This window comes from Tamandua tetradactyla, chromosome 6 (assembly GCF_023851605.1).
Source record: "Tamandua tetradactyla isolate mTamTet1 chromosome 6, mTamTet1.pri, whole genome shotgun sequence".
Taxonomy (NCBI): Eukaryota; Metazoa; Chordata; class Mammalia; order Pilosa; family Myrmecophagidae; genus Tamandua; species Tamandua tetradactyla.
In genome coordinates, this window is record NC_135332.1 from 50,277,514 (window position 1) to 50,290,833 (window position 13,320).

Below are 13,320 nucleotides of genomic sequence, written 5' to 3' on the forward strand. Positions count from 1 at the left end.
ACTTTTGTGTATCAAAGGTCTTCTTCATGAAAGTAAAAAGACAACCTACAGAATGGGAGAAAATGTTTGGAAACCACGTATCTAATATCTGACAAGGGTTTAATACCCAGAATGTATAGAGAAATCCAACAACTCAACAACAAAAAGACAACCCAATTTAAAAATGGGTTTACAACAAACAAAATAATAATAATAATAATGGATTTACAGACAGTTTCATTCCTCTACCATATAAGGTCAATACCCCTTTCCAGCACAAAGAAATTAAAATGGTCATTGCCCAGATATCCCTGAAGATTGAGAGAATGATCAAATGAGAGGGAAGAGGTGTAACTGAGAAACTAGGATTTAACAAATGATTGTGACTAAAGACTCATTATATAGATATTTCTTTTTAGTTTCTAGTGTGTTAGAATAGCTAGAAGGAAATACCTGAAATTGTTAAACTGTAATCCAGCTGCCTTGATGTTTGACAATGATTGTATAACTATATAGTTCTTATCATGTGATTGTGAAAATCCTGTGACTGACACGCCCTTTCTCGAATGTATGAGTAGATAAGTAATAAAATAAAAACCAAAAATAATAATGGGGGGCAAAAGGGAATGGGATATTTTGGGTTTTCTTTTTTATTTTATTTTATTTTTTTTTTGGAGTAATGAAAGTGTTCTAAAATTGATTGTGGTGGTGAATGCAAAACTACATGATGATACTATGAGCCGCTGATTGTATACTTTGGATGGATTATATGGTTTGTAAATATATTGCAATAAAAGTTGCATTTAAAAAATGGTTTTACAGAAGAAAAAATGCAGAGAACAGAGTTCCTGTATACCACCCTTATTATTGACCCCTAGCATTACTGCGGTTCCTTTGTTACAATTGAGAGAATATGACGATACATGTAATATTCACTGTAGTTCATCGTTTACCTTAGAGTTCCCTGGTGGTGGCCTGCCGCTCCGTTTGTGTCTGTTTGAACTTTTAGTCTAGTAGATCTAAAATTTCCCCCTTTAAGCCACTTTCAAATATATAATTCAGGGCTGTTAATTACGTCCATAGCATTGTGCCATCATCCCTACTATCCTATTACCAAAACTTTATCACCTCAAATAGAAATTCTGTACCAATTAAGCATTAACTCCCCATTCTCTACCCCTTACCCCAGCTCCCAGTAATTTATTTTTTAACAATTTCTTATTGAAGTGTAATGTACAAATAGAACAGAAAAATTCCACTGGCTATGTGTGTACAGCTCAGTGAGTTCACCCAGTAACCTGCCCCCAGGTCAAAAAACTAGAACATCACCTGCGCCCCAGAAGCACCCCACGTCCCGTCTCCCTCCTACACTGTGCTGCAAATGTAGGGGCCACCTTGATGCCAAAGACTGAAGTTGGTTTTGCCTTAAATCTTCAAGTAATCTGTTCTAGTTTGCTAGCTGCCGAATGCAACACACCAGAGACGGATTGGCTTTTAATAAAAGGGGATTTATTTTGTTGGTTCTTCAGAGGAAAGGCAGCTAACTTTCCACTGAGGTTCTTTCTTACATGGAAGGCACAGGATGGTCTCTGCTGGCCTTCTCTCCAGGCCCCTGGGTTCCAACAACTTTCCCCGGGGTGACTTCTTTCTGCATCTCCAAAGGCCTGGGCTGAGCTGCTAGTGCTGAGATGAGCAATGCCGAGCTGCTTAGCAGTGCTACATTGCAATCTCTCATATAAGCACCAGCCAATTAAGTCAAACATCACTCATTGCAGCAGACACGCCTCCTAGCTGACTGCAGATGTAATTGGCAACAGGTGAGGTTCACGTACCGCTGGCTTATGTCCGCAGCAACAAGATTAGGTATGCTTACCTGGCCAAGTTGACAACTGAATCTAACTAACACATAATCTTTTTTTTTTTTTTTTCTTTGGCATGAGCAAGCACTGGGAATCAGACCCAGGTCTCTGGCATGGCAGGCGAGACTCTGCCACTGAGCCACTGTCGCACCACCCAAAAATTGTATTTGTCAACACAGAGTTGGGTGAATATTTTCTCTTTGTCGACAAAGGAGACTTTGACCAGGGGTCTCTGAGAACTACAAGTTACAAAATAAAAAGCAGGGTGGTCTTTGGATGGATTGTATGGTGTGTGAATAGATGTCAATAAAATTGCATTTAAAAAAAAAAGAAGGGGGAGAAAAGAAAAGCAATGCCGTGAAAACTGTCTTTTAAAAGGAAAGTTTCAAGTGGGAAATGGTGGAGTTTCTGCCCCATTCTCTTTTCTAGATTTTCTGCAATGTGTTCAGATTATTTTTGTATGAAAGAAACCACTATTTTTAAAAGTCAGCAGATGCTTTCTTCCCTTGCCCTGCGCGTGCCACCCTGGGGAAGGGCTTGCAGAGGGAAGGCGGTGGAGGAGGCGCCCCAAACAAATCCTCGCTGTCTGAATCAAGGCTGGTTGTGCTTTTTCTCCTTTGTGTCCCCTGACAACCTGAGGAGAATAAAGGGACCCCACCACCGTCAGGGGCTTGGTGCTGGCCTCCGGGCTGAGGGAGGAGAGGGCCTGGAGGGCTGCGGGTGCTCGGGGCTTGGTGGCCGAGCCCTCCCCTCCCCAGCCTCCCCCACCCCTACCCCCACCCCAGCCTCGCCCAGCTCCTTCAGTGCTCAGATATTTTAGGGGGCTTTACACCTATCCCTGCTTCCTTTCCCGCAGGTGGAAAAACTTGTGAAATATTTGGATCCCAACGACTTGGGGAGAATCAACTTCAAGGACTTTTGCCGAGGGGTGTTCGCCATGAAAGGTGAGAAATACCCGGGTGGGGAGCAGGCCTGGGGCACTTCTCTTCCTCCCCTCGGGGGTCCTAGGAGCCCTGGATCCGTTCCAGAAGGGAGCTGTGGCCGGTGACCTGAGGGATGAAGGTGGGGGCTCAGGGAGGGTGTGATCTCTCTGAACCTTTGCCACGAGAGTCCCCGCAGTCAGGGTTGGGGTGGGGGGCTCCTGGGCCAGCAGGACCCAGCACTTCTGCCCTGCCCACTCTCCTCCCTGATGGAGGCTTCCTCCTTGCTTTTTGTTCCTCCTCCTTTTTCCCTCTCCCTCCCCCATCTCCGTTTAGGGTTTTCCCAGAAAGCGGGATTTTCCATTTTAAAATGAGGACAGTTCTGGGCAAACCGGGATGGGCTGGTCACCCTGTATCCCTCCATCCCTTCTTAGTTTCCTTTATTTGTTCCCTCCCCCTTCTCTCGATTTTCTCACGCCTCCTAATTCCTTCTTTTCTCCCTTTTAAGGAGTCGATATAAAATGTCTCACTGTTTCCTGCCAACTTCAAATGCCAGTCTTGAGAGGCCCAGGAGTTAGAACTCAGCTTCTCTCAATGCTTAGCTGTTTGTCTGGAGAAAGTGGCTTAGGACACCAGCCAGTGGGCTTGCTGAGGCCTCCCACGGCCACAAGGAGACAGCGCGTTTCCTTCTAAGAGACCCAAGGCTTTCCAGTTATTTATGAAGGAAGCTTTGCTTTCCTGTCCGTGGGGGTTGGATCCTTCTCTGTGGGACACCGCAGAGTCCTGGGAGGGTGGGAAGGAAGCAGGAAATACTTAGTGAGGAGCAAAGGGAAGTGAGGGGAGTGCTGGGGAGGTGGCACACAGCGGGAGGTGTGAATGGATTTGTTTACTGATATGGAGCCACCACTGACTGCATCTGCCACAGCCTGGCCCTAGGCCAGGCACTGAGCAGGTTTCATCCCCATTGTCTGATATAACTTCAGGGTTTTTGTTCAGGACCTGGGGAAGGGAAGGAGTCTACAGAAGGTGAACCATCCTACCTGAGGGTGAACCTAATGTTCTTGAGTTTGCAGACTGCAGGAGCCTCAGGACAAAGCATGTGTTTGGAGTCCCTGTGAACCGGGCAGGGAAAACTCGTTTTATAGCCCTTCCTACAGGAAGCCCTCCCTGATTTCCTCTGTCCCTAGGCTGGCCTCCACATTTAGGACTCTCTCTTCTTGCAAGGACCTGTGTTAGCTCCCACCACCATGTCCGAACCAGCTTCTTCATAGCCTGGGTGCTTGATCCCTGCCTTTGAAAGATCAGCTGATCTCTCGGAGACTCAGGGTCCCCTCCTCCCCTCAGCCTTTCTCACCCAAGGCTTATAAGTCAGAAGCAAAGCTGCCAAGCCAAGCTAAGGATCTGACTCTTTGCTGTGTCTGTCTGCAGGGTGTGAGGAGCTGCTGAAGGACGTGCTGTCCGTGGAGAGCGCAGGGACACTGCCCTGTGCGCCCGAGATCCCAGACTGCATGGAGCAGGTAAGAGGCAGAGCAGCCTCAGCACCTCGCTTCCGGGAAGGATGGGCAAGCCTCCTGCGCCTCTGCCTCATTGTCTTGATCTCCTTTCCTTTGTTTTACCTTTTCAGTATTTGTGAGGACCCAGCCCTTCCTTCCCAGAATCTTTTGGCTTTGAATTCCAGAAATCATTTTGGGAACAGGATAAAAGAAGCCCTTCAGGAAACCACAGCAGAGAGCGTTAGAGCTGGGGTGGGGGGGTGGGGGTGGGGCGGGAGGGTCCTCACAGAACATCTTTACTCCCCTTTTGTGGGACACTGAGTCCCAGAGAGGGAAAGTGATAGGTTTGTGGACAGCAACCTGCAGGATAGAAAAATGTACCCTTTCTTTGTGCCCACTGAGCTGGCAAGCTCGATGGCTCTGTTTCACTCTTATCATTGCCTAATGGTTTATTATAAAACTTGGAACAATTTTTTTAAACCTTTGCTGCTTCATACCTGCAGAGAAGCAGGCATGTGGTGACAGTCTCTAGGTCCTTTCTGACAGAGATACCCCAGGGATTTTTTTTTGTTTTCTCCTCCAAGTCAGCTCCAAAACCTCTCCTCCACCTCTAGTTGGTGCCTCATCTGGGCCCCCCAAACCTGAATATTTTCTATTGCCAGAGGAGGCCCAGACCCCGAGAGGCCACTCTGACCATGGCCCCATTCTTGGGACCCAGTTGACAAGTGGGGTCAGAGTCGGGTTCTATAAAGAGGGCCCTAGGTTACTGCAGCCTGCTAAGCAAACAGGGTTTGGAGGAGGACAAGGTTCAAAGTGCAGCACCAGGTGCAGGCCTGGGGTCAGGTGGGCAAACCACAGGGTGCTGGGCTCAAAGTGAGGGGCTCAGGAATGTGAGTGGTGCACCGAGGCCAGCGGTGAGAGCGCCGGGCTTCCCTGGGCAGGCCCAGCTCATGTGGGGGCTGAATACGTGTTTGGAGCCAACCTGTGGGTTAGACCAGGGCAGAGGACCCCCAGTGCGGGACAAATCCTGAGGGCCCAGGAGGTTTCTGGAGTGGGCCCTTCACGGATTGGCGGCCAGGAGGCCGTGTGGGGAGGTGGCTGTGAAGTCATTCTGGAAGAACTGGGTCCAGAACCACTGTGGCCACGGGCTGGCCATACAGCTTTGGCCCAGTTGTTCTCACCCCCTGTGGGCCTCAGTTTCCTCAGCTGTAGAACAGGGCATACCATACCCATCTCAAGGGTTTGCTGTGAAAACGGAAGACAGACCTTTAATAATTCCCTTCCTCCTCCTGCCGTTAAGGAAGTGATGCTGAAATCAGAAGTTTGCACCTTTCGTTGTACTCTTGGATACTGAGGTATCAAAATCATGTCTAAATAAAACCTTCCAGGTGCCTGCCCATGCAAAAAAAAAAAAAAAGGAGTAAAACCTGGCCTCTAGGGCGGTGCCTGAGAGTGGGTGATGCTCCTTGCGGCCGTGGGCTGTCCCCGCACTGTGCCCCTCCGCGCTGTGCCCCCACCCCTGCACTGTAAACCCCCCCACCCCACCCCACCCTACCCCCGTGCCGTGCCCTGACACTGCTGGAACAGACGCCGCCTGGAGGAATGATGAGGAATAGGCGGGAAGAGCTGGTTTCCGGGCAGGTACTCTTCTTTTGAAAGCAATTCTTAACCTCTGACTACAAAATTTGGAGATTATATTAGTCCTCTTCTGTCTGGTTTATTTCACTCAGCATGATGTCCTCAAGTTTCATAATACACCATACTCGTGCAAGCTGTTAATAATAAGGTGGTATATGGGAACGCTATATTTTATGCATGATTTTTCTGTAAACCTACAACTTCTTTAAAAGCAAACAAATAAAAGGAGATCTTAGAAACAAATCTTTCCACAAAACGCTGAGAAACTGACTAAAAAGGAGGGGAGAGATGATGGTAGCCTGTGCATTTAAATAATTTATGTTATCCATAGAGACTGACAACTCTTCTGTTCAAATGCACAATCGGTTCAGGTTTGCATCAGACAACGTTAATCTCTTAGAGCTTCGCTGAGTGGTGCTTTTAACCCCCTCCTGGGTGGACTCCTTTCTGCTGAGCCCAGCGAGGCTGGGGGCTGGCTGGCTGTCCTTTAGCGCCACTGGGCGGTGGGGTTGGCCCCAGCCCGGCTCCTGAGACTGGGAGGGAGCTGGAGGGGATCGGTTCAAAGCCCAGCCTGTGCGGCCCCGGAGCCCCGGCCCGGCCGCCTGGAGGCTTAGGCTCCGATCGGCGTCTGGAGCGGCCAGGCGGCTTCGTTCCGGGGCGCAGCCTGGCGCCGTGCTGTGTGGCCCCCATCCCCTAGGGGTCAGCTCGAGAGCGAGGAAGCCACCAGGAGCCCGGAGCACTGCTGGGGCTGACGGGTGGCTCCAGGGACGCAGATCTGTGGGACGCCTTGGGGACCTTGCAGGGACGTCGCGCTGTTGGGGCTGGGGCGCGAGGCCTGGTGGAGGTAGAGGTGTCCCCTCCCCGAGCAGACCCCCCTCAGAACTGCGTGCCTCCTCCCCTCAGGGTGCGGACAGGGGCCCCTGACCCCACAGCTTGGTGTGGGCCCCAGTTGACCCAGGGACGTCCTCCACAGGGCCTCTCTCAGTGTTTCAAGGATTAGACGTCTAGAAATGAATTCGCTGCATTTTATTTTTATTAGCTGCTTCCAAAGTACTCTTCCAAAAAGGCTACACCAGCTGTATCATTCAACAGTAAACGAGGGTGCCCATTTTCTCACCCCTCTTACCAACCCTGGAAGTTGTCCCTCTACCTGCTGCTATCCCCTTCCCTCTCTGTCTTGACAATCTATTGTTGCTTTCATTTGTGACTTCTTGTTCACTGCCGAGGTAGGTTATCTTTTCGTATGTTCACTGACCCTTTGGGTTTCTTCTTTTATGAACTGCATATTCATGTTCTTTGTTTATTTTCAGTTGTTTGCTTTTTTCTTGTTGATTTATGAGAAATCTTTGCATATCCTGTCAACTTTTATACATTTTGCTTGTATTTTGATCTTATTTTTTAGTATTGTGCATTGCACAGAACCTTTAAATTCTGATGTAACCATAGTTATCAATCTTTTTATGTGATTTATATTTTAGGTATTATTTTCTGACTTGATTACCTCAAGACTCTAACATATTCTCTTTTTTTCCCCCAAATACTTTTTAAAGAATGTTTTTGTCTAGCTCTTTTATCCACGTGGAATTTATTGTTGTTTTTTTATGGGTTTTTTGGTGCCATTGTTTCCCAGATGGATCACCAGCTTTCCCAAAAAGGACTATTCTGCTGAGTAGTCCTTTTTTCTCTGCTCATTTGAAATTTCACCTGTACCATATGCTGAATTTCCATGTGAATTTGGGTCTCTTGTCTGTAATGTTTATCTGTTTACCTATCTAAGCCAAATCTGCAGTTCGGTTACTCTTGCTTTATAGTCTGATATCTGATAGGGAAAGCGCTTTTTTTCCTTTAGAAAAAAGTTTTTGTTATTCTTACATGTTTTTCTCTTGCAAAATAGTCATTTTGTCAAATCTGTTTTTTAAATCCTATTAGAGATCGTGTTTGAAATTGGGTTTTTAGATCAGTTAAAGGGAATGACTTCATTACACTATTGAGTTCTGTCATCCAAGAATGCAGCACATCTCCTCATCAATTCTGGCTTTCTTTTCTGCCCTTCAGAAAAGGTTTATGATTTTCTCAAATATGCCCTGAACATTTCTTCTCGGGTCCATTCATTTATATTTTAGAGTTTCTATTGCTGTTATGAATAGGATCACTTTGCTATTGCATTTTCTGATTGGTTATGGCTAGTGTATAGGACAGCTTTTGATTTTTCTATCTTGGTCTTATAATGACAGCTTTACTTAACTCCTTTATTAGTTCTAACAGTTTACTTACATACTGTTTTCTAACCTGCTTTATTCTATGTAATAATATAACTATATTATATTTCTGCATAATTTTTAATGACTACATGCTATTTCATCACAAGAAGATAACTATTATTTATGTACCAGTTCCTCATTGTTAGGCATATATTTTCTAAACCTAATTTGGGGTATTAATGAAAATAATGTAACGATCATCCTTGTAGCTAACAGTTTCCCTACAGCAATGATCCCTACTTTAGAATAAATTGCAGGTTGGCAAATTAGAACCCAAGGATCAAATCCTAGCTCCTGTTTTTGAAAATTAAGTTTTATTGGGACACAGCCGTGTTTATTTGTTTACCTTTTCTCTGTGGCTGCTTTAGCACTAAATGAGACAGAGAATTTATGTCCCCCAGAGCCTAACATAGTTTTTATCTGACTTTTTACGGAAGTTTGCTGACCTGTGGGATAAATTCCTGTGGGTGGAAACCATTGCATCAAAAGAATGCAAAATCCTTAACACTTTTAACATACCTGCCAAATTCCTCTCCAGGAAAGTTGTATCAATCACTCTCCTGTCAGGATTATGTCAGAATCCTATTACCCTTTTGATACTGAGTGTTGCTGATTTCTCCAAATTGAAAAGCAACAATTAGAATGGCTCTCTAGGGTTATAATACAGCTCAGCTTCTTAAATTAGATGTTATTTGCCATTAGTTCTTTCTTCAAGAATTGCCTGCCGCATTCTTCACCCTTATTTCTATTAGTGTGTCCGTTTCTATTAATTTACAAGAGCTGGAAGTATTAACTCTTTCACATATAATTATTTTTTCATTTATTTTTTAACTTTATGACAGAAAATTTTTTATTTTTTGTAGTCAGTCTTTCCCATTTTGGTTTCTGCCTTTAATGTAATGCTTAGAAGAAAGGGCTTTCTCACACAAGACCGCAAACTCTTCTATTTTATGTGTTTGATTTTTGTGTTTCAAGCTTTAATCGATGGAATTAATTTTGATGCCTGAATAAAGCAAAGATCCAGCTTTACTCTTTTTGCCCCAACCCCCCGACCTTCCCCTTCCCACCAGCCCTGGAATCAGAAATTTGCAAGGCTCTGCTTGAGCACTTCCGTAAGCAAAAACTGTTGGGGTTTGCTGGGTATCCACACTTCAGCCGGAACCCAAACTGGCTCCCTTGCTCAGATTCAGAAGGAGCTCGGCCTAACTCCAAACTTGCCAGAAAGGTTTTGAAAAAATCTACAGTGAACCAGCCTGGGGGAGCTGACAGCCTTGGAGGTCCAGGTCTCCCCATTGCTTCGTTTCATCCGTCCTGAAGCAGGCAAAAAATCACCCACGAAGACAGCATGTTTAAATTCTAAAAATACGTTTTGTGACAGAGCTGGGATTCAGCTGGGCGGGTGGAGGTGTGGGCGGCAGCGCCCTGGCTGTGCCACGGGTGGAAAGCCGGGGAGGGTGTAACAGCCCCGGGTGGGTTGATCCTTGATCCTTTCTGCTTCTGTACGGCCCCACTATTTGGTGTGTGTGTGTGTGTGTGTGTGTGTGTGTTCCAACAACCTTCCCCCCAAATAAAATAAAAATAATTCATATACCCCAAACCCAAGGCTTTCTGTGAGAATAAAAGGAATCTGATCTGCATCTTTGGGAGTGGCTGATGCCAGTTCCTTCAAAGGTAGCTGGGACAGAAGCAGGACAGATGTAGAAGCCCCTTTTGTTTGTTCCCGCACCTGGTCTGTTCTGGACCGTCGGCCCCCACGCCCTTTCCGGAGAGCCCTGCCCTCTAGTTCCTGCCTAACCCAACCCTGGAGTTAGGTTCACGCATATCTTTAGAAATTAGACCCCAAAGTTAGAGCTTAATAAGCCTTTAAAGAGTGGCTCCTTATAGCCTGTCTGTTTAAAGGTGAACAGGAGGGAAAACTTTCGGTTTTATTATCCTATAGGACATTAGCCAATTTTACATCTGGCTTTATAATCTTATTCCAACATTCTTTATTATACTGCCTGTTTACTTTGATATCCTGTTCTTCTCTGAACCAGCTGTCTCAACCTGCTGGATCCCTCACTAATGAGTTAAATTTTTAACATACACACACACACAATCACCAAAAGACAGATGTTGGGTCTCAGAAACAGCAGAGTCAAAACTACCGGTTCTCTTCTCGACCAAAAGGGGGAAGAGTGAAATGAGACTAAGTGTCAATGGCTGAGAGATCCAAGAGTTGAGAGGTTATCCTGGAGGTTATTCTTATGCATTAAGTAGATATCACCTTGTTATCCAAGATGTAATGTAGAGGCTGGAGGGAACTGCCTGAAAATGTAGAGCTGTGTTCCAGTAGCCATGTTTCTTGATGATGATTGTATAATGATATAGCTTTCACAGTGACTGTGTGATTGTGAAAACCTTGTGTCTGATGCTCCTTTTATCTACCTTGTCAACAGATGAGAGGAACATATGGAATAAAAATAAATAGGGGGAACAAATGTTAAAATAAATTTAGTTTGAAATGCTAGTGAGCAATGAAAGCGAGGGGTAAGGGGTATGGTATGTATAATCTTTTTTTTTCTGTTATCGTTTTATTTCTTTTTCTGTTGTCTTTTTATTTCTTTTTCTAAATCGATGCAAATGTTCTAATGATGAATATGCAACTATGTGATGGTATTAAGAATTACTGATTATATATGTAGAATGGAATGATATGTTAATTTTTTTGTTTGTTTGTTGTTAATTTTTTAAATTAATAATAATAAAAAAATAAACTACCGGTTCTTAGCCCTGGCTGCACTTTGGATCACCTGGGGAGCTTGAAAATTTTTTTTGATGGCAGAATCTCACCTTCCAGAGATTCTGATTTAATTGGTCTGGGGAGAAGCCAGTCATCTATTTTTAAAAGCTCCCCAGGTGATTCTAAAGCACAGCCAAGGTTGAAAACCAATTGTCTAAAACAGGGGTTTCTCGAACTTAGCTGCGAGTTAGAATTACCTGGGAGGTTTTAAGATTCTCGATGTTATGTCACCCCTGGCCGACTAAATCAGAACCCCCAGAAGTAGGACCCAGGCGACTGTATTTTCTTAAATTTCTCAGATTACTCCATGAAGCCTTGATACCTACAGTGTCCTAGCCTGTGGCCAGCTGACATCAGCACTTCCAGGATGGGATTAAGAGATGGGGCGCCGGTGGAAGTGGGGAGAGTCTCACACCTTGACAGTGGCCAAACGCCTGGCGGAGCATTTGGGCTCAACAAATGTTGGCTGCCCTCTTTGCATGGTCCTGTAAACATGCTCTGGGGAGAGAGGTTGGGAACTACAGGGCTCTGACCTGAGGCAGGCATTCCCGTAGGCTGAGACCGCCTGGATTCCCAGACACAGGCGGGAGCATTCTTGGAGTGCGGTGAGCCATGTATTTGCTTTTCCAGAGAGGCCCCTCCAGGGCCTGTGGGCACTCAGGGGCAGCAGGGCAGGGAGCCCTTCTGGTGTCAGAAACGGAATGGGAATTGGCTGGATTTCCTCCCCACCAGCTGAGAAGCCTCCTGAAGGCTCAGGCTCCTGCTGCAGAAGGTATAGAGTGAGGAGTAAGTGGCTTTTGCTAACAAAGGCCTGGCAAACTGGCTTTTCCTTCAACTTTTTATTTTGACACTTTTCATCTTTCAGAAAGCTTGTGAGAAGAGCACAATGAGTTCCCATTCGTCCTTCACCTAGATTCACCAGTTGTCCTCGTGTTGCTACATGTCCTTCCTTTGCATATGCGTGTTTGTCCACTGTTCTAGTTTGCTAGCTGCTGGAATGCAATATACCAGAAACAGAATGGCTTTTATAAAGGGGAATTTAATGTGTTGCTAGTTTATAGTTCCAAGGCTGAGATAATGTTCCAATTACAAGTCTATAGAAATGTCCAATCAAAGGTAGCCAGGGAAAGATAGATACCTTGGTTCAAGAAGGCCAATGAAGTTCAGGGTCTCTCTTGCATCCGAGAAGGCACATGGTGAACATGGTCACGGTTTCTTTCTCAGCTGGAAGGGCATGTGGTGAGCAAGGCATCATCTGCTGGCTTTCTCTCCTGGCTTCCTGGTTCATGAAGCTCCCCAGGAGGTGTTTTCCTTCCTCATCTCCAAAGGTTTCCGGCTTGGTGGCTCCCTGCTTCTTGTGGCTATGTTGTTCTTCTCTGTTCTCTCTGAATCTCTCATTCTCCAAAACGTTTCCTCTTTTATAGGACTCCAATAAACCAATCAAGACCCACCATGGGTGGAGACATGTCATCACCTAATCCAGTTTTTAACAACCACTCTTGACTAAATCACATCATCCAGGGAGATGGTCTGATTACAGTTTCAAACATACAGTATTGAATAGGGATTATTCTGACTTTACGAAATGGGATTTTGATTAAAACATGGCTTTTCTAGAGGGCATACATCTTTTTAAACCAGCACATCCGCAGATACACCTTTTCTTTGCCCTGAACCGTTTGAAAATTAATTGCAGACATTATAACACTTCACCCTTAAATATTTGACCATTTCAATCCCCTACCTAACCACTATGCAGTTATCATTAGCTGGAAATTTAACATTGATACAATATATTATCTAATACAAACTCCATAATCAAGTTTACCCAATAATGTTTTCATGGCGTTATCTCAGAACCAATCCAGTATTATACGTTACATTCAGTTGCCACATCTCTTAATCTCCTTTAATCTAGCCCAGTTTTTTTTCCCCCGTTCTTCCATTTTTGGAGGCCTGAGGCCAGTTGGTCTGGAGAATGTCCTTCAATTTGGGTTTGTCCACATTGCTTTTTTTAATCTTTTGGGGTAATGTAATTTAAATCCAAACTAAAATGGGGTGGGAAAGATGTGCCCAGAAGGGGAGTTCGATTGTGTTTATCTTCAGGTCCAAAACGCATTTTCGTGGTGCCCACGCTACAGGTCTCGGTTCTCCAGCTGCAGCCTGAACTCAGAGGCCCTTCCAGCTCGTGTCCATTTTGGGAAGATAGAAGTCTGGCTCCAGGAAGGGATGAGAAAGTGAAAAATGGAGGATCTTGATTCAATTTCACCTGCCCTGTCTGTTCTGGTCTACCTCTCCTCTTCCTTCTGGACTTCTTGTCTCCCGAGTCCTGTGGGGTTTCCTGCCCCCCCAACCCCCATCCCCCACCCCGGCAGACCCTCCAGGAAC

The 13,320-nt window shown here is 45.4% G+C and overlaps 1 protein-coding gene across 5 annotated transcripts in view; it reads left to right on the forward strand.

Moving 5' to 3' along the window:
• RAB11FIP4 (RAB11 family interacting protein 4) overlaps positions 1 to 13,320 on the forward strand; it is a 103,375-nt gene that overhangs the window by 18,475 nt on the left and 71,580 nt on the right. For all 5 annotated transcript variants that reach the window (XM_077165258.1, XM_077165259.1, XM_077165262.1 and 2 more), the window contains 2 exons: positions 2,695 to 2,782; positions 4,187 to 4,275. In XM_077165258.1, coding sequence (XP_077021373.1) covers positions 2,695 to 2,782; positions 4,187 to 4,275 — 177 coding nt within the window. The remainder of the gene's footprint in view (positions 1 to 2,694; positions 2,783 to 4,186; positions 4,276 to 13,320) is intronic.